Source organism: Mollisia scopiformis (genome assembly GCF_001500285.1).
Source record: "Mollisia scopiformis unplaced genomic scaffold LY89scaffold_10, whole genome shotgun sequence".
Taxonomy (NCBI): domain Eukaryota; kingdom Fungi; phylum Ascomycota; class Leotiomycetes; order Helotiales; family Mollisiaceae; genus Mollisia; species Mollisia scopiformis.
Window position 1 is genome coordinate 1,512,327 of NW_017263590.1, and position 23,336 is coordinate 1,535,662.

A 23,336-nucleotide genomic window follows, 5' to 3' on the forward strand; every position below is an offset into this window, starting at 1 on the left:
AAGGAAGGAGATCCTGACATGGCTCAGTATCAATTGAAGGCGCTGCCGCTCTCAGATCCGCTTGCGCGTCCGCCCTCACGTCAGCATCCTCGCAAATCTACCAATTCCGATAGAACGGTCATAGAACAAGCTTCAGATTGTCACTAGCGACGCCACAGAGAGATAGTATAGGGCACTCTGTAACAGCACCATCAAGACAAGAGACTCGGGGCGCAAGTGCAAGACCAGGGGATTCAATGATAAGATATGAAAGATATTCCATAGTCCTTGAATCTACTCTGTCCAAGTACAGTCTAACTAGTAGAGAACGTATGGCTTGCACAATCTGAGTCTGTAACCACCTGGGTTTCTGAGGGATTTCGGCTGCTTTCTTGTGGTAGTAGAGTCTGAAGTGCCATGGGAATATTAAACCAATCGAGAAACCGGGGTACATTAATACCTGTTGTAGATGATCAGCATTTAATGGCAATAGTTCAGGGCAGGTTGGAGGATAATAGCACTATACTGAGAATCTCAACCAGGTCTGTTAAATCACTGGACTGGAAATCGAAATGCAAATGCAAAAGCGGATGCAACAGAAAACAAGAACAGAAACTAATTGCGCTCCAAGCTTGCATCTCAAGGGACAATTCGTCGAAATCGTTGAATGCAGATCTCATGGGTAAGTTCGAATATTTCTAACATGGCCAGAGATGCCTCTTTAAGTTGAAAGTATAACTTCGTTCCAACCCTGTGTTCACCTACAAGCTCTTTTCAACCGCATCCAAATCACCCACGCACTCTTCCCAATTCTCCCACTCTTTATCACCCCCTGGAATGCCGCCAGTAAGAGGGAGTCTTGTACCATCACGATCACCCATGCCAAGTATTCTGCTAATTGCCTCCTTGATGCCAACCGTTCCAAATTTTACCACAAGCTCCTCGACTGCGCTAAGTTTGTACTGCAGAAGCCTTCTTTCCTTGACTTCTTCATCTGTTGGTCGATTGTTGACCGAAAGTTTGTACAAATGCACGACAGATTTAGGAAAGAATCCGGCCGTTCCATCTATAGTTCCTGCACAACCAAGCGAGATCACTGGCAGAAGCTGTTGCCCTAGGCCAGTAAATGTGTGAAAATGCGTGTGATCGATCTTTGGATTCGCTCCGATTTGTGCATGATATGATACATCGCCATGAGACAATTTGCAGCCAACAATATTCGGATGTTTCGAAAGGGTGGCATACGTAGACGGTACTACTTTGACGTTGTTCGAGACTCCAGGGTAATGGTAGCTATATATGTCAGGACAGAATTGCAGGAGAGTAGAAGGTCGGCTTACACCATGACAGGGATTGGACTCTGATCAGCAACGGCTGTGAACCACTGGATGATGCCATCCTGCGTACTTGCACCTGCGAAGTACCCAGGAACCAGACAAAGTCCCCACTGGCAGCCAGCTTCTTTGGCACTCTTCAGCTGCTCGACGATTTCCTCGATATTTTGGGCTGCAGTTCCTGCAATAAGAGGATAGTCTTTGAATCCAGCATCCTCATACGCTTTCCTGACCGACGACAAGACTGCAAATCGTTCCTTGTTCGAGAGATGTACTGCCTCACCAGTACTACCCAGGACCACAAGACCAGTAATTCCTGACTTAGCAAGGTGCAGAGAATGTGCAGCTTGTGTTTCCAGGTCAAGAGGAGCTGCAGTGGGGCTGTAGTTGGCAGCTTTCTTCGAGACGAAGAATGTCGGTACAGGGACGTAGATACCGGCAGGGGGAGGAGTCGCCATGTTTCGTAGCAAAAGATCATTACAGTATTTCGAAAAGCAGATTATCGAAGTGTCCCGAGAGTATATAGTAAGACAGTTGGCTGGATTTCCAACGCGTGTGCCGAAATCGCCATAGTTCGGTGGAAAGGGCAGCGAAAGCCCCCACAAGCCATTGTGGTTAGGGGTGGACAGAAGGTGGGGTAGTCTCCAGGGAAATGCGATATTTGATCAAGAGATCATGGACGTTGAAGCTCGCTGGCAAAAATACATTCGTTTCTTCATAGTATTAGAAAAGAAGAAGAAGAAGCTGCACATGCTTCTTGGTACTGTATGAGTAGCATAAAGGATGGCACGGACTACCTGCTGATCCCAGGGTTCGTGATTGGTCTCTACACCCGACTGACTCTGGAAGGATTCTGCGAAATGTACCCTCTTGCGACCATCAAATCATTTGATACATCCTCAAGTACGTGGGCGGCGTGAAATTTGAGTTTGTGGCAATTCGATTGACTCGGAAGCTGTTACCACATTTTTGTGTCATTGAGTGGGAGCTCCAAAATGCTCACCACTTCTCACCCTCGATCTTCAACATATCACCAGGATAGGATGTTCAGAAGTCTCGATGCCTTGGAATATGAGTTCCCATCTCATCATTCATACTGAGCAGTCTTGGCCACCATCCCCTTCGCAGAAGTCGAGAGCTACCCTTCCACGATGACTGCGCCGAGCCACTCCTGATTCTCCATCTCCACAAATATATGTTTTTTGAAAGAGCTATATACTCAGCAACTGTAACACGACTTTTTGGTATCTCTTTGAACAAGGACAAAATTACATCAACTCCTCGATTCCATACGCCTTGATTGCAGTTCCACTCCATATCATAATTTGCTCCGCCTGACTCAAACTTGCCAGGTCACAAAACCTTTCCACAACTTGTCTCCACTTCTTCCAAGCATCGTCAACACCGATTGTACAGACTGGCCAGTCTGATCCAAACATAATTCTGAAAGGTCCAAAAGTTGCCAGTATAACGACGAGGTATGGCTGCAAAGCAAGGAATATCTCATCCACGGGAGCTTTCTTCAATGCATCTGGCATTTCCGAGAAGCAACCACTCAGCTTCAGAAAGGTTTTGCTGCACTTGCTAAGCTTGAACATTGCTGTCCTCCATGCCACGAACTTGGGATCCGTTTGGTTATATACCGAGAGGTCGGGCTTGCAGAGATGATCTACGATGTGTTAGCAGCTCTCCAGTACTAGGTCATTGGGGATACTCACTGATTATGAAGGTCACCTTTTCTTCCTCCGGCACATCTTCATGAGCTTTCTCAATCATCTCCACGGCCTCCTCCAATTGCCACTTCCCACCGCTATGCTGATCAACGCCAAGATCAAACACGTATCCATTCTTGCCTAGCCATTTGAGCCCCTCAATGAAGCCATGCTGCAGCATAACGCCTCTCGGCTTGTCTTGCACGAGATATCTGAAACCCTTTATTTTCGAAAAGGAACTCTCAGCATGCTTTTCCACTTCCTTGACATAGCGCTGCAGGACATCTGCGCCACTAGGTAGAGGTGCCCAGGGTATGATAGCCAAGCATAGCTTCTTTTGCCCTTCGCTGTGTCCTTCTCCATCTCTAGGAGTTCCGAGTGCTACTCTCTTCAACCACTCCACTTCCATCAATGGCATTTCCCAACCACGTCCATCCTCAGCTCCGAGCTTGAGATCATGTTTACGATCGGTCTCGAGGAATATGAAGCCTTCAAATGATGGAGGGCATCCTGTCGCAGCTTCGTACTCGTCGAGGGAGTGTTGTTTGTGTAGCGGGTTGGACGGTGAGCACCAGGCGAGCGTCTCTAATTCAGATTCTGGAAAGAGGTGGATGTGAGAGTCAATGACCGGGAATTCGACATTTTCTTCGGCCATGATATTGAATTTGCCCTGGACTAGTGGTAAGACGGGTGTGAAAATTCCAGTCGTGTAATGCAAATAATCTGATGAGTATTTTGTTTGCTTCTTTGTTTGCTCCTGCCCCTCCATCACCGGGCAAATCTCACCCGAAGCCCGATGGCTTAAACGTTCATCTTATCGATAAGATATATGCCGAGAAGTAAGGAGGGGTGGCTTTAGAGTGGCGTCAAGGTGGTGATGTCTTCTGCATCCAACCTCAATTACCTGTGTGTATCAGCAAGTCATAATCAATACAGTTCTCGAGATGTCTTATGATACTACCGGAATTGAGTACTTCACAGTTCCCAATTTCAAATTCGCAGGTGGGACGTCAAAAGATGTCAAAATCGCCTATCGTTCATTCAACCCCACTTCTCCCAAAAAAGTCCTTATTCCAACTTGCTATAGTGGACGTATAAATACTACCCTGAACTTTACTTCGGGAGCTTTAAAGGATTACAATGTTATTGTCGTTGCTATGCTTGGGAATGGCGAGAGTTCTAGTCCCTCTAATGACAATGACTTCCCGAGTGACTACTCGCTTCGATACCAGGTACGAAGTCTCTTTCACGTTGTCTTACTACTAATTCTGTGTTCGATGACCCAGGCTGATTATGAGCCTTAATGAACAGGACTGCATAAATTCTCAATATGAATTGCTTACTCAACATCTGGGCGTTAAAAGCTTGGATGCTGTCATTGGCTTCAGCATGGGAGGACAACAGGCATACTACTGGGCTGTGATGCATGGCTCAGGTCCTGATCCATTCCTTAAGCATGCTGTTGCAATCTGCGGAAGTGCTAAGACATCTGGTCACAACTATGCATTCTTAGAGGGTCCAACATCTGCTCTGATTGCTAGCAAGGACTACGATGGAGGAAGGTACAGGCAGAATGGTGTCAAGCCTACACAAGGCTTGCGAGCTTTCAGCAGAGCTTATGCTGCTTGGTTGTCCAGCCCGGAATGGTTCAGACAAGAGCTCTGGAGGAGCACCGGTGCTGCGAGTTTGAAAGATTACCTTCACCCCCCACCTGGCAAAGGACCACATGAAAGCTGGGATGCGGAAGACTTGCTTGTTTTGGCCAGGATGTGGCAAGCTGGTGATGTGGGTTCTATAGCTGGGAATGGAGATTATAAGAAGGCTTTAGAAGGAGTTACGGCCAGAGTTTTGGTTATGCCGAGCAAGACAGACCAGTATTTCCCTCCTGAAGATGGAGAAGAGGAGGTCAAGTACTTGAAACATGGTACTTTTGATCCTATTCCGACAATTTGGGGGTAAGTCATTTTCCAGATTGTTACTCTCCCTCCCTATGTTGGCTTTTGAAATTCTTGTCTTGAGTAATGGCGATTTCTCGATTTGTTACTACGTCTGAAACATCCTTCGATTCTTAATACATGGAAAAGGCTAGATTAATACTGATCCCCGATATATAGGCACCTAGGAGGCGGAGGGGCTAATCCTGTCGATGTGAAGTGGATGGATGACAAAATATCTACTTTCCTGATGGAGGGAAATATGTCTAAGCCTCCTATGCATGAAGCCTTTGGGAAATGAGAAAATTTCACAGCGAATAACAAGTAGCACAAGTGCACAATAATCAATGCATGATAGATGGGACGAAAAACTTTCATTCTTTCCAAATAACTAACGCCTACTCTATGATCTGAGGTATATCCCGAGCACAACTTCAGTGTGTTCTGGGTATTTTGATTGTAACGCCTGAAATTCCATCCCGTCTGTCTGTGTATGTTGTGCAGAGCTATATCTTCATCTTTATCGTCTATCGTCTATTGGTGTATAGAAATCGATGTTCTTAGACGTCTGGAGTTCGAACTTCAGGAGTGTTCGACTCGCTGACTTCCACGATCGGGGTCTTGACTCCCACATCGCCATTCAAAGTGGAAAGATTCTTCAGGGCCAAACTGTTCATGGCGATGTCTCCACCGGCTTCCTTCATTTTCTTTGAAAATTCACGCTTCATGCCGTGCTTCACGGCATCAAGAACGGTGTTGACGGTGACCTTTGGCTTATATGCAGGCTCGGTGCCTTCTTGGAAGACACCAGTTCGGACCAGGATAGAGTACCATTCGTTCTTTGCCTTAGCATTGAACTGGTTGGTGCCTCGGATATCACTTTCAGGGGTGTCGCCGACAAAGTAGACGGTCTCGGGAGGTCTGTTGATGCGATGCTCGTCCTTACGCCATTGCTGCAATAAGCGAGTAGCGAACTCGAACGTTCCTATTTGTGGCTGTGCAGAAAAGAAGAAATTAGCGAAGAAGTGGAAACGAGACAAGAGATCGAGAAATAAGGCAAATTGACCAATAGCAAGGATAAACAGAAAAGGAGTTCACCTACTTTCCCAAATGCAATAGTCTCCAGTTCTTTGCCTCTGGTGACATCCTTGAAAAGCATTTCGACCATCTTTCGGAGAGCTCCCATGCCTAGCCGAACGTTGTCGTGAGCTGCGGACCAGACAATGTCGTTGTGAGAAAAGTAGATTGGTGGTCCCTCGTCGAAAGTCTCTGAAAGGGTACCGATATAGCCTCCCTTAGACATGGCGAGATCCAGCATAATTTGAATATCGCCAGCCCAGTCACGACTATCGGCAAAAACACTGCAATGTCGTTAGCAGTCTGGGCGTGATAGTTCGAAGTTGGGGCGAGAAAGTGCTTACAAGATAGCCTCAATCTTAGTCTCACCGTAGTTGCGAGTTCTAGAGTTTGCCTTCTCCTCTGCAGTCAACTTCCGGAATGGCGTGGTGTGTTCGTTGTCTTTGATGATGTCTCCAGGAGTGATGACATCGCGGAAGCCATAGCCTTCGGCTACTTGCCTGCACTTCTCTCCTTCACCACCAACAACCAACACAGTCTCGTACTTCTCCACCATCTCTCGCATGGGCGTATGTCCTGCATCGAGATGAGTACATAATGCAACAAATCAACAAAGACATGCTTACCACAGATAAATTGGGCTGGAGAGACTTCGATATCGAGCTGACGAGATAAATCAATACACCGTTCTGCTTCTGTCTTGCCCCCACCATTGGTCAAGAAGATGTACGGTACTTTCATGCCGTACTCATTCTCGCCGTTAAGGACCTTCATGGCTTCGATGGCTTCTGGGAGAGGCCGGCCACCACGGATCAGCACTCCATCAATGTCAAAGGCGAACGCAAACGAATCTGCAGTTGGAATGTCTGCAGGTGTGATGGGTGAGCCAGGGGTTTCTGGTGTGCTCGAGGAAGGCGAAATAAGAGCTTCTTCCTCGAGATCCATAGCATCCAGTTCCTTTCGAGCCGTCTCCAACGAGGCCGCAAAGCCGCCATGGTGGGACTGTGATCGTTGAGCCATCATTCTTTCTGGTACAACGACAACAGGCCCTCCTTCACGGAGGTCTTTTTCTGTGGCAGTCATTGAAGAAAGACGTCGAAATCCGGGTCTGGCTTTCGGCGGGGCCAAATGGCCTTCATTTGAGGGAGCCATCGTGTACATATATACGCCCACTTTTTCGAAATGACTCGGTGACAGAACGTGGAGTCTGGAGGAGCGGAGGACTGGAGTGGGTCTGTATGCTCCGCAGGATCTGTATGAAACGACACTATCTGACCGAGTTGGAAATTACGAAAAAGGTGACTAGACAATTGAGGATAGGGAAGATTAACAAACGCGGCGGAGTTGAGAGTCTGACTGGAAACAGAATGATCAGTTCTTAAGGGTCTTGGTGGGGTATTATATGAATCCGGAGACGGTAGGAGAGGCGTAGTGCACTTAGCTTGCACCTTGGAACGTTAGAGCGATCATTACCTCACTAGACATGTACAGAAACTGTTCGTAGCATGTTCTCTAGAGGTGGACCTGTAATTTGGGTTCTCCAGGGACTAGAGCATGACGGAGAGCCGCTGCTAATCAGTAAAGGCTGATGGTTCTGGTACGAGCCACCCCACTATCTGAGCAACCGGCGCTTCTCATTGCTCAGAGCCCTCCAAACAACGTCAATCTTCTCCCAAGCAGAACTGCCTCGCATCACGGCAGTGAAAACTCTCTCCAAATTTTGCTGCCTGTGCTCTCCAGGAGGTGTGAAATGGGATTGCGTCAACAGGCAAAGCCGACTGATCTTCTACCCAAGTCAGGGGAGGATTTGATAACAGCTTGTTTGAAGTCGGCATATGACGCGTGAGTGCAGCGAAGATGCAGCGAGGGTGCAGCATGTTGCGGGACGACTGAAGAGGCCCGATGAGGCCGGTGGCAGGAGTATGGCCGAGGAGGCAAGAAGGGGGAAGGGGGAAGGGGGAAGGATAAGAGGAAGGACAAGAGGCGTCGAGAACGTGGTAGCAGCAGCAGCGAAAGCGACGGATTATTCGCATAAACACCATCGATGTCAAACGAGAACGGGACGATAAAGTGTCGGATGGCGGATAGAGTGCTGCGAGCGGCAGATGTCTCTCATTGGGCAGAGGGCAATTGGAGGGTCCCTGCGAGAGTCATGATTCAAGGAGCCGTTGTTTTCTGCGCTCCATTATTCTGTTACGTTGCAGGCATGGTGAGAAGATGGCGGGAGTCTAACAGTCGAAATTTTTACTTCTATTTAGCACTTCGCTTGGGTGCTGCCCGAGGGCCAATGGATAAGGCCGAAATGATAAGAGAGTCGCCCCTCTTTCCTGTTTTGCAAACTCTCAGTACTGCCCCACCAAAATTACATGGATTCTCGCGTTCCTGTCCTCTCCAGCACATGTCAGAGCAATACCTACCTATCCGTCTCGAGAAAATTTATGTATTGACACACCAGAACAGGTATCCCGAGTCTCACTCAACGGTGAAGATTGCAGGTAACTACGCCGCCATAATGTTACATGAACGTCGATTTGGACGATCGATGCCGCATATACCACGTAGCTCGTCAGTCTGCCGGGCATTTGCTGTAAGCATCCGTAGAAAGCATGTCTCCGTCATGGTTAGATGCGACAGGGGCTACCGACTCATGATGCCTTCATTATTCCTAGGTGCGCTTGCCATCACTTCTCTCTGCGCATGGTGGGGGCTATCAACAGGCTCAAGGAGAGTCATGAATTTTCCCCATGGGGATCGATCGATCTCAGAAGAAGTGAAGTAGAGTGGGTATTCATGCACAGTATGACTTTTGAAAGTGTGCAGAAAGCTATCTCGTGTTGTACTCCAGTAAAGCGCTCCATTCTCCACCAAATTGCGCGACTATCCTGCCAGACATCGAAAATACCCTCTGATTCCGATGACTTGCACGCAAATGCTTGACTCAATACATGATATTCACAGGTTTGCATCCAACATGCAATAATATGCAGCTACGTCAAGATATCGCGGACATTGGACGGACTGCTTATCTTGAACGTCCTGAAAACCTCGCTGCCGGCTACATCATCAAAAATATGCACGTGCGTACTATTGGCTGCGTCAATTACTTTTAACCACCAACTGAGGATATAAGAGTACGCAACATGACGAGACGTTGTAAAGAAAACAACGGCCGTCATCACACGTCGAGATAAGGTCGAGATTTTAAGGTTTTCTTGACACTTTGAGCCACGAAGTTTATCTTGGGCCCGAGTCAGTGGTCAGGCTTGCTAATCGTTGGCTTGTGCTAACTCCCCGAGGAGCCGTACTAGTATCTGGTGTGTCGGATCATCACCGACTTTTCGATGGAACTCTTCCTAGGTACTATGACGAAATGTATCCGAAGCCCACTATTGGGCAGTACCTAAATACCCTCTAGCATATCGATAATACTGCACGTTCTTGATTACCCAACACATTCTCGTTCACATGCATACAATAAGCATGAGAAGAGAAGTCCCCTACTAATTGATCGACAGCGACGTGTTGATTTCTGTGGAGAAGCCTCCGCAGATACCCTGAATGGGATTGCAGCAGGACAATTGGAACCACGTCACGTGGATGCTCGTGACGCATTGCAAGAGATGGGCGTAGGTAAAGCTGCCGTTCGAGGCTTTTGGTGTTTATATATTTCATCCCTCATGCTGTATCAGTAGTGGACTCCTTGTTGGATGACGAGAGACGAGAGAGCTAGTAACCCAATACTTGCATCAGAGCCACCAGTACCTTAAGCTCGATGAATCATAAACCAAACATGAGAGGTATTTACCATAAATATTGGGATATAAGATATTGCTCTACAGCTTATGGGACAATATAAGTGGGCTAGCTCTTAACAATAAACTAAATGCAAAATATGAAATGGTGCAAGAACAATGTAAACTCACTTCTGCCTCGAGCTCGAAGGTTGTACTTTGCATATTAATACTACCCCACGAGCTCTAGAACAACATAAACTCAACTTAAGCTCTCATCCTATCTGTGCTTTCCGAGTGGTAACGTTCGAATATTTCAGCCCCTTGAAACCTTAACACAGGACACAGGACAAACTTGACACCGAGAGAGCTCATTGAAGAGCGCAGACTCCTGTCTCGACAAGACTCAGTGAATTTGTGCACTCTCCAAAACCATATCAACAAGTGACGTTGTCTTAGCAAGGTCCGTCTACAAGCAAGCGCGCAACGCTTCTGCAATCCAGTCATCGGATCGATGCTCTTTGGATGGAGAATCGAAAATGAAAGCGCTGTCTTCACTTGAGCAGCAACTTGAGTTTTGTTCCTGCAATATTCCTGCGGCTCCGAATTTCTCCAATCGTCTGACGCTGTTCATTGGTGTACAGTCGAACATTCGTGACGAGAGACTTCTGATCTTCAGAAGCCGCAGCGCCAAGAGCGTCAAGAAGGATGCGATTGAAGCGAGCCAGACGACGAAGAGGGACACCTTCCAGGGAAAGCGCATGAAGAAATCCCATTTATGCATCAGGATGGAGGTCACAATGGGCATCTGTGCAGCTGGTGAGCCACGGCATGGTATCGCTGCCACCATCACCCCCAGAATGTGTGCTGAGAATAAATTACTGTACGAAAGTCGTCGACCTCTTCGGCGTCTGTGGCCGAGTACCAATAATGCCCCTGGACGATCATCACATGGACGGCTTCAACCGCTGAAGCTACTGTACGACTAGCCTTCTTTCCACTTCACTGTGTTCACATCTCACTATTGCGGTGGTCGGACTATCAATAATCGAAATTCATCGTTCAAAATCTATTGCGTCTCTGCTGTTTCCAGGAGCGATGCACACTCCTGTTGTCACAGTCTCACCTAAAATTGGATGGGGGCTTCAGAAGACCGGCCTGCGCGCTGTTTTCGAGTGAACCAGGCCAGGCTGTTTCTCGAGTCGCTGTACTCCGTAGTGGTATGAGATGGGCGTATGGCCTGGAGGATTGCTTCACCCAGCGACGAAGTGGTAGCCTTGTGGAAAGAAGCCCCGTCGGTGCAACGCATCCATCCATCGTGACCAGGCAGCCAATAACCGCTGCGAAGATCTGGATCGAGTGATGCATATCATCTACAGTAACATGGACAAGGACAAGTCAATCCCATGTCGGCTGCACCCGTTCTCGTTCCGTCGGTGAGTGAAAGACAGACAGACAGACAGAATAACTCTATTCTCTGTGCTACCGCCGCCTGCCTGCTTGCTTGCTTGCTTATTCTTGCCTGCATATCTCCATGCGGAACTTCTGTGCTCGTTTAAATATTCATCCCATGCATGCATCCATTCGCATGCCATCCCAATGATCCGAAGGCATCCCCCATCGTGGGAGAAAGACCCGGATCCTTGTGCACATGGAGTCAGCACCGCGCACGATCTCGCTCCCGTGTGCTGGCGACGGTGATTGGCGCTGTGTTTCGGTCGCATGCATAGAGGCGCATTTAGCGATAGAACTTCTCCCAATCCGCGTGTGGCACACTCCAAGACCTTTAACCGCCCGCGCTCCAAACGGGACAAGTGCCAATATACGCGCCCTCGGTGCAGAGAACGACTGCATCGTCCAATAATGCCGTGCAGCGGGCTGGTCTTCGTGTCCCTCGCTGCTGCCAGCCATTTGCCCATCACCGAATCTCTTCTTTCCCCTCAATCAACCTTCCACCCATCTCAGCAAACCATGGCGGTCCGGCCTCCAGTGACGGCCCCCCCATAAAGGGAACCGGGACCCCAATCTGATTTCTCTTTTTCTTCTCTCTTCAGCAAGCACTCAATCTTCCAAGAGCTCTAGTTTCTTCTCGTCCTTTTTACGTCTTTTTGTCTTTTTTGTTCCTGAGCTGTGCTCATAATCACATCCTTTTTTACTTTCTAATCACAATTCAGTTGCCGGTCAACTTCATAATTTTTGCAGCCTCACGCCTCGAACTATCCCAAAACTAGCTCTTCCTTGCTCGAATCAATCAAACCAATTTCAATTTTCAAATCACGACAAGTGCAATAATAATTACCATCAGCAATAATGGCCGCCGTTCAACTCTCTTTCGCTCTTCGCACATCCTCCAGCGTCAAGACCGTCCATCTCCTCGGTTCATGGGACAACTACGCCGGGCAACTTCCCCTTTCCAAGGATAAGACTTCCTCCAAGTCTGGTTCGTGGAAGGGAACATTCAGATTCCAGGGTGCTACTCTCCAAGCCGGTCAACGATACTGGTACTACTACATCATCGATGGGTACCACGTTTCCCACGATCCTTCCCAGTCATCCACCACCGAGCCCACCACTGGCCGCGTTCTCAACATCCTTGATGTCCCATCCGAGAAGTCTTCATCCAAGTCATCTTCCAAGTCATCGTCCAAGTCATCCTCAGACAAGGAGCGATCTTCCAAGCACAGCTCCAGCCGCGAGAAGCACTCTTCTTCCAGCTCCCGCCGTGAGTCCCGCCGCGATGTCGCCTCAGACATCCCCAAGGGTCGCCCTCTCTCCGTCTCCCAGATCAAGTCACCCAAGCCAGTTGCACCACACGCCACCAAGTACATCTTGGAAGCCGACTACAGTGCACCAACTGTTGAGGAGCTCACCTCCCGCTTCAGCGCTGCCACCATCGACGAGTACGACTACCAGCTCTCCAGCTCGCCACCATCCTCCGTTGGCTCCAGCCTTTCCAGCCGCTCCGACAGCGACTCCGCCAGCTCCCTCAGCGGATACAGCTCCCCAGCTTCGTCCGTCGGTGACTGCACCTGTGAGCGCTACGGCATCACCCGCTCCGGTGACCGCGTCAAGTTGGACTGTGGTGGTTCCCGCTGTGCCTACAGTGAGGACTCCGACTCTTGCTGCTCCTCCGATGACGAGTACGTCCCAACCTCTTCCCGCCGCCACGGCTTGGTCGTTCGACGGTGAATGGAGAATCAAATCATGTGTGAAAATAGAGGATAAGGAGGAAAATAATAGAGACAGCCGCCCATTCGTTAATGGCTACTTACCTTTTGCAATCATCCACCCGTGTGACATGCCGGTCATGGCATGCGGGGGCATACGAAGCCGAATCCGCGGCCACGTGGGTGCAGCTATCCTCATCGGGTGCTGTTCCTGCGCGATTTCGTTGTATCTTGTGAAGTTCATGTCCGTTTTTCTGAGCACGGAAGATGGCCAGCATGAAGGGGAAGGGGGTGAATCTTGCAGAGGGCAGGTTTTGAAAGTTCAGAGGGGACACGGTGCACGGGGGCGCGCTCGGTCTTCTACTTGTGAAGGAATGGTCCCAAACTTTGGGCAAGCCATGTCATGGTGCAGAGAATCTACAGCCTGTACTAGATATCATATAGTGGATAGAAGACGATTGAATCTACTCCACGAAGCCAACCGATCTTATTCTCTAATTTTGCTTGTGATTGAACAACATTGCTAGTGGCAACTTCTTCCAAGTCTTCTGTCTCGAAGACCTAGAGAGGCATGAGATGCAAAATCAAGAGCAACAACCACAGAAACGAGACTAGGCATTTTTCGTTGCTGCATTTGCTGACAACCAACGAAGAGAAGGAAGTAATCACTTGATTCTCACTACTTCAAAGGTCATTTTCCGTGTATTCTCATCATCCCACGGCCTTTTATTCTCTGCAATCCCCATCCCTCGATCCAAAGTTACCTTCACGTCCCACGTGCTGCCTGTATTCTCTCCTACTTCCATCCACAACCGCTCGAAAGTCTGCTCGTCATGTCTGAACACCTTTTGCGCTGCCCCAAAGGGCACATCTTTAGGTTGAAGATTCCCCAACTGATGTCCAAGTACCATAACTCCTTCCTGCTTCTTCAGCAGACTGACCATCCGTTCGCAAGCCTTCCGTTGTCCTTCCCAGTCAAAGAGATGAAGGAATAATCCGACATGAATCATATCCATCTGGTCTTCTAGCTCGTTGAGGGGACCATGAGTGTCGAAGACGTCGGCCATGATGATCTTTACTCCGAAGGTATCTCGGTCGAGAAAAAGATCGTAGCCGCTGTCAACATATTCTTTCCTCAATTCGGCACCGAAAATGGACGATGGAGGCGCGCCGTCATGAACCAGCTTTCGCATATCTTGGCCAAAGCAGCATCCAAGATCGAGGAGTTTGTTTTCGGCTTTGAGACGGCTGAGAATATCCGAATACAGTGGTGACATGGAAAGTTCGAAGTCGATGAACCTAAACATTCCTACACATGGCAGAGGAAGGAAATCCCAAGCTTTGTCGCGCTGGTTGAACTGTCAACATGGTCTTCCAAGCCTGTAAATGTGCGCCACCTACCACTTTGAGAATATGAGGGATAACTTGATCGGGTGCAACGTGGCTATAATTCTCGAAAAGATCCCGCTGCGGCTCTGTCAAAGAGATGAGGTTTGGCTTATACCATGCAACATCTTTGTCTCGACTACCAATAAGGAGTCTTGAATTTGGATCTCTCGCCGCTACCTCGATGTGCGTGTCCATGATGACGATGAGGAGGTTTGAAATTGCAATTGAAACGAACGAAGCCAAAGAATAGAGAAAAAGACTTTTTGTGATTCTTCGAAGCAAATAGACCCCTCATCCCGGCTTTCGTGCCATTTTAGGTAGTGCTGGCAACGAGAGGCACATGAGGAAGGAAGCAGTCTTCCTTCGCTCCTAGGCTATATTGGAAGCATTCGATGTAACATATAACATTTGTATCACCACATGTGCAGTCTCAATGAGCTCTGCCTGAGCGCGATAACCCTCATTATTGACCAGACAACTTGTCTGAAGGGCGTCGGAGGCAATGGGACCATCAAGACATGCCTCTGAAGAATGAAACGGTTACAGTTGAACTAACAGCTTGGCATGAAATCTGTACTTACCTACACTAGGGTTGGTTGGTTGGTTGGTTGGTTGGTTGGTACATACCTACCTAGCCAGCCACAGCACGTGTGAGGGGGTAAATTCCCAGCGGCGGGGAGGAAAGGGAATGTTTGTACCTGAACAGCTGGCGATCCTCACTGCCGAAGCTAAATAACCTGCAATCAACGTGCGATTTATGGTAGATGGCTGGCTGGCTGGGTCGAGAAGCTTTGGACTAATGCTCGTGGGAGAATGAGGACGGGAGAGGCCGAGAATAGATGCATTGGTGCTGAACGTCGATATATGGCTGGTAGGTACTGACTACAACGGCGATAGTGCATGCCAGGTCGAGTAGACCAGCTGTCCGAGTCGTGCACAATGACAGGCGTTGCAGGAGATCCACATGTAACGAGGTAAGTAGGTAGGTAGGTAGGAAGGTATTTTGTCCCAGAAGTCGTATAGCGACATGGTTCCAACCGTTAGGTAGTCCAAAGAGTGTCACGAAGAACGGGAAGGAGGGCGGGCGGTCGTTTTACCTCGTGGAGCCAAATTGCCCGAGACAAGAAGCCGGGTCCAGGTCCAGGTCCAGGTCCAGGTCCTGCTCTGTTCTCTTCAGTGTGTAAATGGAAATGCACGAGAACGAGGTCCACCGCCTTCTGATCCCGTCGCCATGCCGTCTGTCTGAGCGCAGAAAATTCAACGGTAAAAGCTGATGACGTCGGAGGAACATGCAGGAGCAAGGGCACCCAAACGCAAAGCTGCTCCAAAGCCAAGTTGGTGCTGGTCAGCAGCAGCAGCAAGCTCTACCTAGCTAAGCTAACAAATAATCATCTTCAACCAGACAGTAGTCCCCAGCACTAACTAGGAGTCAAGCCATAGCGTAGCGCGTCGTACAAGCTCGACCAGCTGCTCAACGCTTCTGCACTTTCATGACAAGGTTTGATACCAAGAATTCATTCAGACCGACCCGGCCAAAAAGTGGATTTCTAGACACGGAATTGTTGTCTTCCCATGCATTTCATCGACCGCCATCTGCCATCGCCGATTCCAACGCTCCGGGTTCCAAGCCATCGTCCCTCGTCCTTCCTCCTACTCCTACCCGTTTATTAGTGAGAGTAGTGCCTGCTCACCAACTCGCACTATTCGATCGACTTTCATCACCAGTCCCCCAAACACAGTGAAGTGATTGTCAATACCGTGCTCGGTTTCCTCTCGCGCGCCTTTCGGATCTCCAGCAGCGTATGGAAAACAGTATCGCCTTGCCTTTCACTTTTTGCTGCTACTGATTGATATCATCGCAAAAAAGTCAAGTAGTCAAGCTCAGCGGAGCTAAAGGCCATCATCATGGTTCAAATCGACCATCATGAGTACCTCTCCGAGGAAGAGAAGCGTCTCAAGCAGGACAGAGAACGAGAGAAGTATTGGAAGAGGTGGGGTCCGTATGTGGCTGAGAGACAGTGGGCGACAGGTAAGTTGTGGTGTGTGCCGTGGTACAGAATGATGTTAATGACCATTTTGTACAGTGCGAGAGGATTACAGCGCTGATGGTGATGCGTGGAGCCGTGAGTTCTTCCCAACTCCGCGATATGGGGCTCAAATATACTAAAAGCAATTATAGATTTCCCTCACGACCATGCACGATCCAGAGCTTTTCGGTGGGGTGAAGATGGCATTGCTGGTGTCTCGGATACGCATGGCTTGCAGAACATCGCATTTGCTTTTTGGAATGAAGAAGAGTCAGTCCCCTAGTCTGCGAGTCCGGGGTCACCAGAACTAAAATATATACAGTGACTTCCTCAAAGAGCGATTGTTCGGACTTTCCAATCCGCAAGGCAACCACGGCGAGAGTATCAAAGAGGCACATTTCCATGTTGATAATACCCCTACGGTGCGTTTCAGAACAGACAACTCTCGCAAAAGTGCTTTGGCTGATAGTTATAGCACTCATATATGAAACTTCTATACAAGTATCCGCAACGGAAATTTCCCTACGAAGACCTTGTCAAAGAAAATGCGAGACGTGGAAAGAAGGACAGAGAATACCAGATAATCGATACAGGGATCTTCGACGACGATAGGTATTGGGATATCTACATTGAGACTGCGAAAGAGGACGATGATCCTGAAGAATTGCTCTTCCGAGTTACAGCTTGGAATCGCGGACCCGAACCTGCCCCACTCCACATTATTCCACACGTCTGGTTCAGAAATACCTGGGCCTGGGGTCATGAATCCCCTGACAAGAAACCTAACATCCATCAAGTCAGCGAGACCGTCGCCCAAACCACACATTATAAGCTTGGCGAACGGTATCTCCAGCTCTCCCCGTCGCCAGGTGTAGGACCAAGTGGCCAGGATGTCATGCCAGAGTTGATCTTCACAGAGAATGACACCAATTTCGAGGGCTTGTACTGCGGAGAAAATGAGCAACCATATGTCAAGGACGCCTTCCATCGCCACATTGTCGATAAGGAGAAGAAAGCTGTTAATCCTAAGCTTACAGGCACAAAGTCTGCTGCATGGTTTGCGTTCAACGAAGGCGGGGGCGTAGCTCCTGGCGAATGTGCCGTGGTCAGATTTCGATTGTCCAAGAAGTACGATGATTACATGGACGAAGAGTTATTCGACGATATTATCGAAAAGCGAAAGGAGGAAGCGGACGAGTTCTACTACCGCATCAGTCCACTCCCTATGTCTGAGGATCTTAGGAATATCCAACGTCAAGCCTTTGCTGGCATGATGTGGACGAAGCAATTTTACCATTTCATCTGGGATCAATGGGCGAATGGTGATCCAAATCAGCCTCCTCCACCACCAGATCGCAAGGCTATTCGGAACACAAATTGGAAGCACATGCATCTAGATGACATCCTATCAATGCCAGACTCGTGGGAGTATCCGTTCTTTGCTGCATGGGATTCCGCTTTCCATTGCATCCCTCTGGCAATGATTGACCCAGACTTCGCCAAGAAGCAGTTGGATTTGTTCACAAGAGAATGGTATATGCATCCGAATGGACAATTGCCCGCGTATGAATGGAATTTTGGAGATGTCAATCCGCCAGTCCATGCCTGGGCCACATTCCGCACATTTAAGATTGAGAGAAAGCTCTACGGTCGGCAAGACTTAGATTTCCTCGAACGGGTGTTTCAAAAGCTACTTCTCAACTTCACCTGGTGGGTCAACAGAAAGGATTTTGACGGCAAGAATGTGTTCGAGGGTGGTTTCCTTGGTTTGGACAACATTGGTTTGTTCAATCGATCGGAGCCTCTGCCCACGGGAGGAGTACTTGAACAAGCGGACAGCACAGGTTGGATGGCATTTTACTGTCTTTGCATGCTCAATATTGCCCTTGAGTTGGCAAAGCATAGACGTGTATATGAAGATATTGCGTCGAAGTTCTTTGAGCATTTCATGCTGATTAGCGATGCCATGACTTACAAGGCGGGTGCAAAGGAGAAGTCCCTCTGGAATGAAGAGGACGGATTTTACTACGATGCTATCTCTTACGGAGGACCCTGGACGCAACAACTTCCTGTCCGGTCCCTTGTCGGTCTGATCCCACTCTATGCTACACTTACACTGGAGCCTGAGTTGATCAACAAATTGCCTTCGTTCAAGAAGCGCGTGGACTGGTTCATTGAGAATCGACATGACGTTGCGGAACGGAACATGGCTAGCATCAGGAAGAGAGGAAAGGACAATCGAATACTGCTCTCGCTTGTCAGCAAAGACCGGCTCGAGAAGATTTTGAAGCGTATGCTCGACGAGGACGAATTCTTCAGCGAACATGGAATTCGTTCGCTGTCCAAGTACCATGAAAAACACCCTTATTCCATGGACGTGAACGGCCAGGAGTTTAAAGTCGAGTATGTTTCTGGCGACTCCGATAGTGGCATGTTCGGTGGCAATAGCAATTGGAGAGGACCCATCTGGTTATGTGTCAACTTTCTACTTGTAGAAAGCTTGCAACGCTTCTACATGTTCTACGGCCCGCAGTTCGAAGTAGAATGCCCCACCGGCTCTGGAGACATGATGCATCTTGGTCGCGTATCCGAGGAGATTCAACATCGCCTGCAACATCTCATGGCCCGTGGAGATGATGGTCGTCGCGCTATCAATGACGGAAATGATATGCTCGACTTTGATCCTAACTGGAAAGACAACTTGTGGTTCTATGAGTTCTTCGATGGTGACTCTGGCCGTGGGCTTGGAGCTACCCATCAATGCGGTGTATGGCCAAATCCCTTTCTTAAAGTGCTGTTTTCTTATATGATGGCTCTGGGAGCCCGAGCCTCTCACCTCCGTTTCAATGTTTTGTTATGCTAATTTGTCGCAGTGGACTGGGCTCATCGCTAGAATGATCCATGACACAGGGTAAGTGATGTCCATCCGACTCCGCTATGTAGTGGCTAATTATTTTCAGATTGAGCTGTCGTCTTCCACAAACCCCGCGGACGCCTTCCAGTATGTAAAATTCTACCCTTGTTTGGTGTACAATCTAGCCGCCGAGATTTTCGAGATAAATGTTGTTGAAAGTGTATACTGATTTGTGCACAGCTGGTATGAATCACTACTTCGACGATATCTTCACCCGCCACGTAACGCAACCTAAGAGTGGCCACAAAACCCCTCGACACATGATGCGTCGCTCTTCGACAGCAAGATCAATAGGCGCCCGAAGTGACTTTGACGCTTCCACGAATGGAGACGATGCTCATTCCGTCGGCAATTCGGTTGAGCCCGAAACTGCAGAGAGAGAACGGGAACGCAGAGAAGCCGATGCCCACACTGCTCACTATGTGTCTGAACAGTTGTCGAGGGTTCGGAGCAATCAATCTGCTGATTACGAGACTGGTGATGAATTTGAAGCTCAACTGGATGGTCAATGAAGAGGCTTCCAGTCGGGGCATGTCACGAACTCTATAGCTGCTACGCGTTGCTTTTTCATTCAAATAGCGTCTAACTATGAAAAGTTGCACTTTACACTTTAGAAGTTTAAGAAGCAGAGGTCACACCAAGAATAGAGCTAGAAGAATAGAACTAGAGATATATTGATTGGTAGAGATTAATGACTTAAGGCAACACATCTCTCCTTTCCGATTGTGGACGTGACGTACAATATGAGGCTGGAATCAGTTCCTGCATTACCTAGATCAGAAAGTCCGACAACTTGAAGGCCATTCAGATTATGTGTACAAAAGCCAGCCCCAATCCACATCCACATACTACATTCGCTTGGAATTTTTATTATCACTTCAACCAATGGGGTCCTAATGTCCCACGGATTTTGGTGTATTCTTGTTGAGATGATGAAGTCTTAAAGAGTGGGTGAAAATGCTCAATTCTCGGATCATATACATGTCATGCCCTCGACCACCAGAGCCCATCTTCCGCTTCTTCTAAACTAAGGCAGTTTTGTTTTACAAGGTATCAGTCAGGAGTTTGTTCATCTTCGCAAGTCGTGCAGAGACGCTGAGGTCTATTGTTCGATCGCCGATCTCCACGACAAGTCCTCCGAGAATATCTGGGTTGACCTATGAACTACGTTAATATCCTCCGTGGTACAATAGCTGGCTACAATTACCTTGTTGGTGACCTTGAGCTTCTTTCCTTGACCGACATATTGAGACTTCGATACTGCTGATTCAAGGCGAGAGAGTGTCTTGCCATCCAATTGCTGCAAGCTGTTAGCATGGACGCTGCTCAGCTAATTCTATATCAATTCACCGAAGCACTTGTGACAGTCAGCTCGACCTCCCCCTTGGCAGCGCTCATCAGCTCGCCAAACTTCTCGCAGACACCCTTCAGAAGGCCCAATCTATTGTAATCCGCCAATGTGATGAGAAAGTTCTTGACGGTGTCTCCCTTGTCCGTTGCTCCGGTGTGCTTCTGAAGCTCGGTGATGATCGAGGTCTTATCTTCCGAGCTCAAGGTAGGCGCTTGCATGATCGTGGCCAGCTTGGCATCCTTGTTGTAGACTTCGTGAAGCGCATTGATCGCTTTGGAGGTGTTCTCGAGGGTTGAATTCTTCACAGCAGCCGTGTACTGTTATGTGTTAGCATCTTCTTTCACACGTTATACAGCCCCAACCGGATATCAATTGAAGCCCCTTCTGGTACTTGATGCCAAGTGAACAGTATCATCTTACCAGAGCTGTAGCATATGTTCCATCAAGTCCATAGAGGGCGATCGGGGGCTTCGAATCGGGTGCAGCAGGAGTTGCATAGGATCGGAATTGCGAAGCTGGGATGGCTCTCGAGGCCACGATACGCTGGGAAGCTGAGGCGCGGATGCGCAACATAGCTCGGTTCGAGAGCATGATGAGAGGATGGCGGTCTTCAATTGACGTTGTGAAGAAGAATACGGGCGTGGTCGTTGAGAAGCTCGGCAACATTGGAAAAGATGATTTGACAAGGATACTTCCAGGTCACGTGATGTGTGTTATTTGAGAGTTTAAAAAAAACCAAAACAGTATATTATTGTTCCAACGCTTGTGGGACAATATGAATAAGAGAATTGGATCCTTCTATTAAATTCATGACGTTGTTTTCGTTGTTCTTACGCCACTTCAATTTCTCAAACTTTAGTTTACACATGGGATTAAGCCCACATCTATGATCTGACAAACTCTGGAACAATATTATTTTATCACCTCTTAAAATACGTAGGATGAGACATTGCAGAGGACAAAATAAGACACCTCCCTGGCAGTCTACGGAGCGTTCCTTGACGGATGATGTCCCTCGCGCGAGACAATTATGTTCTCATACAACCGATCTCGAGCCCTCGATAAATGGGAAAGACAACAGACGGATAGTGAATCGAGGAATGAAGACTCAGTCATATGAGGTCTTAGTTTATCACTATTGGCTCAAATGTTTAAGGTATGGTAACCATAACACTCACTCTCTCATAAAGTTCGTGATGAAGCTTCAGCTTCAGCTACCGCTTTAATTTCGTGCTATTCCGAGTACGCCCTTCGCGAGTTGCCTTCCACCATGAACCATCCTCTAGGGCATTAGATTCCGCTCCTCAAAGACTCCTGCAATCAACCAACACCAGACGCCATGCCCATGCTCATTGTAATTTCATCCAGCCATAAGATACTTCAATCGCTTCTGAGCATACTGTCCACCAAGTCGCCAAGAGGTCCCCAGAAGTCCTTGCCGCTAGCGAGGCTGTGTTCGTCAATGAAAAGGACGTAGTGCTTGAAGCTAGTGTTCAGATGAGCCTCCAGACCAAGCTCACGGATGACAGGATAGTGATGGCAGTATATGTGAGCATACACACGATACATCCTCTTGAATACTTGACGGATCATACTTGGGAAGGATTTCGGGAATGGGACACCTAAGAGAGATCAGCAGGAGCTAGAGATAGGTAACAACAATCTTCACACACCAATACGACTGGGGAACACAGCTTCATTGTCAATATTGCTCTGAACCCAGCCCATCAGATGCTCAATATATGTTGGTGCTGGCATCTTGGTAGGTCTTTTGTAGTTTTCAGAATCTTGCCAGAGATACTCAAACCTGCCACATAGGATCAGTTCTGTAGTATATTAGAAGAGGGACTGTAGCGTACTCGTCGGTTGCTTTCATCTCAGGGCATGATTGAGGGGAACAGAATTCTGTAATTGAGCCGTAAAGGAGATTGATATGATTGTAGAAGTCCACCACTGCAAATGTATGAGCTTCGGGGACGACAAATCAGGGCTGGTAGAGCCTACTGTTGACTGCCAACCATTCATTCTCGTCCTCGCCTTCTGGCAGCTTTACAATCTTGCGCAGACTGCCTCCACCGAGTGTAGCCTCTGCATATTGTCGTAGCTGGTAACTCGAGGTACCCTTCGTGGCATTGCGGGGTCTGAACTGATTTCTCGTCCGCTGATTACTGTCGGGAGAGTTTCGTAAGTAAGGAGACACGTATGATGCTTCCGGAGACTGAATGAAAGGGTCTTCTTCATATTTCACCGAAATCGTCATAGACGAATCGGACTGCGTGAGTGTACAGACAGGCGAGAGCACCTTGGGAGCGCGAGGGCTTAACATCTGCAGTATACTAGCCATGGAGAGATTAGAATACTGACACTGTAGTAATGAAGGAGGTCATCGTGGCTTCAAGAGACGTGCAAACAAACAGCCTGATCTGGCAATCTAACATTCCACACGTTAGCAGGGCAATAATCCGGAGGACGGGGCGATGAACATACTTTTTGTGCGCCCAGTTCCGACTCGAGCAGAGAAGTAGACCTTAGATTGTTGTCACGGACCTTGAAAGAGACTTGTATGCTGTTGAAGGTCCAGAGATGATGAAATCCAAACAATTCGGATTTTTGTTTACATTGGACCGCATCGGGCAGGAACCGTTGTCTAGCTACTTTCTACGCCATATCTCATTTAGGACTAGCTCCTAGCTTCTTCCCCGGACGAGCGATTGAGTGAAG

General features: G+C 48.3%; 12 protein-coding genes across 12 annotated transcripts; 4 read left to right on the forward strand and 8 right to left on the reverse strand.

Annotated features, from left to right (window-relative positions):
- Window positions 1–632: 632 nt before the first annotated feature.
- On the reverse strand, window positions 633–2,029 carry LY89DRAFT_706903 (dihydrodipicolinate synthetase-like protein). Its single transcript, XM_018217558.1, has 2 exons — window positions 1,320–2,029; window positions 633–1,272 (listed from the first exon to the last, which is right to left on the reverse strand). The coding sequence occupies exons 1-2, from the start codon at window positions 1,769–1,771 to the stop codon at window positions 741–743; spliced, it is 984 nt and encodes a 327-aa protein (XP_018072791.1). The 5' UTR covers window positions 1,772–2,029; the 3' UTR covers window positions 633–740.
- Window positions 2,030–2,581: 552 nt separating this feature from the next.
- LY89DRAFT_583557 (amidohydrolase 2) lies at window positions 2,582–3,680 on the reverse strand (the record flags this gene model as incomplete). The annotated part of the gene is made up of 2 exons (XM_018209220.1): window positions 2,582–2,982; window positions 3,032–3,680. 2 exons carry the CDS (start codon window positions 3,678–3,680, stop codon window positions 2,582–2,584), a joined length of 1,050 nt encoding a protein of 349 aa, XP_018072792.1.
- A 289-nt stretch (window positions 3,681–3,969) lies between these two features.
- LY89DRAFT_644607 (alpha/beta-hydrolase) lies at window positions 3,970–5,179 on the forward strand (the record flags this gene model as incomplete). Its single annotated transcript, XM_018211840.1, has 2 exons — window positions 3,970–4,257; window positions 4,337–5,179. The coding sequence occupies 2 exons, from the start codon at window positions 3,970–3,972 to the stop codon at window positions 4,982–4,984; spliced, it is 936 nt and encodes a 311-aa protein (XP_018072793.1). The 3' UTR covers window positions 4,985–5,179.
- Window positions 5,050–5,485, reverse strand: LY89DRAFT_48881 (uncharacterized protein). The gene has a single exon (XM_018207877.1). The coding sequence runs from the start codon at window positions 5,335–5,337 to the stop codon at window positions 5,116–5,118; it is 222 nt and encodes a 73-aa protein (XP_018072794.1). The 5' UTR covers window positions 5,338–5,485; the 3' UTR covers window positions 5,050–5,115.
- Window positions 5,486–5,519: 34 nt separating this feature from the next.
- On the reverse strand, window positions 5,520–7,119 carry LY89DRAFT_582877 (HAD-superfamily hydrolase; the record flags this gene model as incomplete). The annotated part of the gene is made up of 4 exons (XM_018209187.1): window positions 5,520–5,954; window positions 6,062–6,320; window positions 6,381–6,612; window positions 6,663–7,119. 4 exons carry the CDS (start codon window positions 7,117–7,119, stop codon window positions 5,520–5,522), a joined length of 1,383 nt encoding a protein of 460 aa, XP_018072795.1.
- Window positions 7,120–7,774: 655 nt separating this feature from the next.
- LY89DRAFT_49007 (uncharacterized protein) lies at window positions 7,775–8,919 on the forward strand. Its single transcript, XM_018207891.1, has one exon. The coding sequence runs from the start codon at window positions 8,081–8,083 to the stop codon at window positions 8,813–8,815; it is 735 nt and encodes a 244-aa protein (XP_018072796.1). The 5' UTR covers window positions 7,775–8,080; the 3' UTR covers window positions 8,816–8,919.
- Window positions 8,920–9,949: 1,030 nt separating this feature from the next.
- On the reverse strand, window positions 9,950–10,611 carry LY89DRAFT_48798 (uncharacterized protein). Its single transcript, XM_018207866.1, has one exon. The coding sequence runs from the start codon at window positions 10,573–10,575 to the stop codon at window positions 10,237–10,239; it is 339 nt and encodes a 112-aa protein (XP_018072797.1). The 5' UTR covers window positions 10,576–10,611; the 3' UTR covers window positions 9,950–10,236.
- Window positions 10,612–12,077: 1,466 nt separating this feature from the next.
- On the forward strand, window positions 12,078–12,956 carry LY89DRAFT_583215 (uncharacterized protein; the record flags this gene model as incomplete). Its single annotated transcript, XM_018209201.1, has 1 exon — window positions 12,078–12,956. The coding sequence occupies one exon, from the start codon at window positions 12,078–12,080 to the stop codon at window positions 12,954–12,956; it is 879 nt and encodes a 292-aa protein (XP_018072798.1).
- Window positions 12,957–13,599: 643 nt separating this feature from the next.
- Window positions 13,600–14,518, reverse strand: LY89DRAFT_668588 (uncharacterized protein; the record flags this gene model as incomplete). Its single annotated transcript, XM_018213045.1, has 2 exons — window positions 13,600–14,292; window positions 14,336–14,518. The coding sequence occupies 2 exons, from the start codon at window positions 14,516–14,518 to the stop codon at window positions 13,600–13,602; spliced, it is 876 nt and encodes a 291-aa protein (XP_018072799.1).
- A 1,710-nt stretch (window positions 14,519–16,228) lies between these two features.
- Window positions 16,229–19,776, forward strand: LY89DRAFT_583616 (uncharacterized protein; the record flags this gene model as incomplete). Its single annotated transcript, XM_018209224.1, has 8 exons — window positions 16,229–16,352; window positions 16,408–16,446; window positions 16,503–16,620; window positions 16,673–16,772; window positions 16,826–19,117; window positions 19,224–19,261; window positions 19,311–19,351; window positions 19,445–19,776. 8 exons carry the CDS (start codon window positions 16,229–16,231, stop codon window positions 19,774–19,776), a joined length of 3,084 nt encoding a protein of 1,027 aa, XP_018072800.1.
- Window positions 19,777–19,936: 160 nt separating this feature from the next.
- LY89DRAFT_684344 (OSCP-domain-containing protein) lies at window positions 19,937–21,221 on the reverse strand. Its single transcript, XM_018214861.1, has 4 exons — window positions 21,036–21,221; window positions 20,615–20,932; window positions 20,472–20,564; window positions 19,937–20,421 (listed from the first exon to the last, which is right to left on the reverse strand). The coding sequence occupies exons 1-4, from the start codon at window positions 21,204–21,206 to the stop codon at window positions 20,308–20,310; spliced, it is 696 nt and encodes a 231-aa protein (XP_018072801.1). The 5' UTR covers window positions 21,207–21,221; the 3' UTR covers window positions 19,937–20,307.
- A 512-nt stretch (window positions 21,222–21,733) lies between these two features.
- LY89DRAFT_684345 (Mob1/phocein) lies at window positions 21,734–23,233 on the reverse strand. The gene is made up of 6 exons (XM_018214862.1): window positions 23,103–23,233; window positions 22,980–23,046; window positions 22,620–22,783; window positions 22,475–22,568; window positions 22,289–22,422; window positions 21,734–22,237 (listed from the first exon to the last, which is right to left on the reverse strand). Exons 2-6 carry the CDS (start codon window positions 23,000–23,002, stop codon window positions 21,996–21,998), a joined length of 657 nt encoding a protein of 218 aa, XP_018072802.1. The 5' UTR covers window positions 23,003–23,046; window positions 23,103–23,233; the 3' UTR covers window positions 21,734–21,995.
- Window positions 23,234–23,336: the final 103 nt, after the last annotated feature.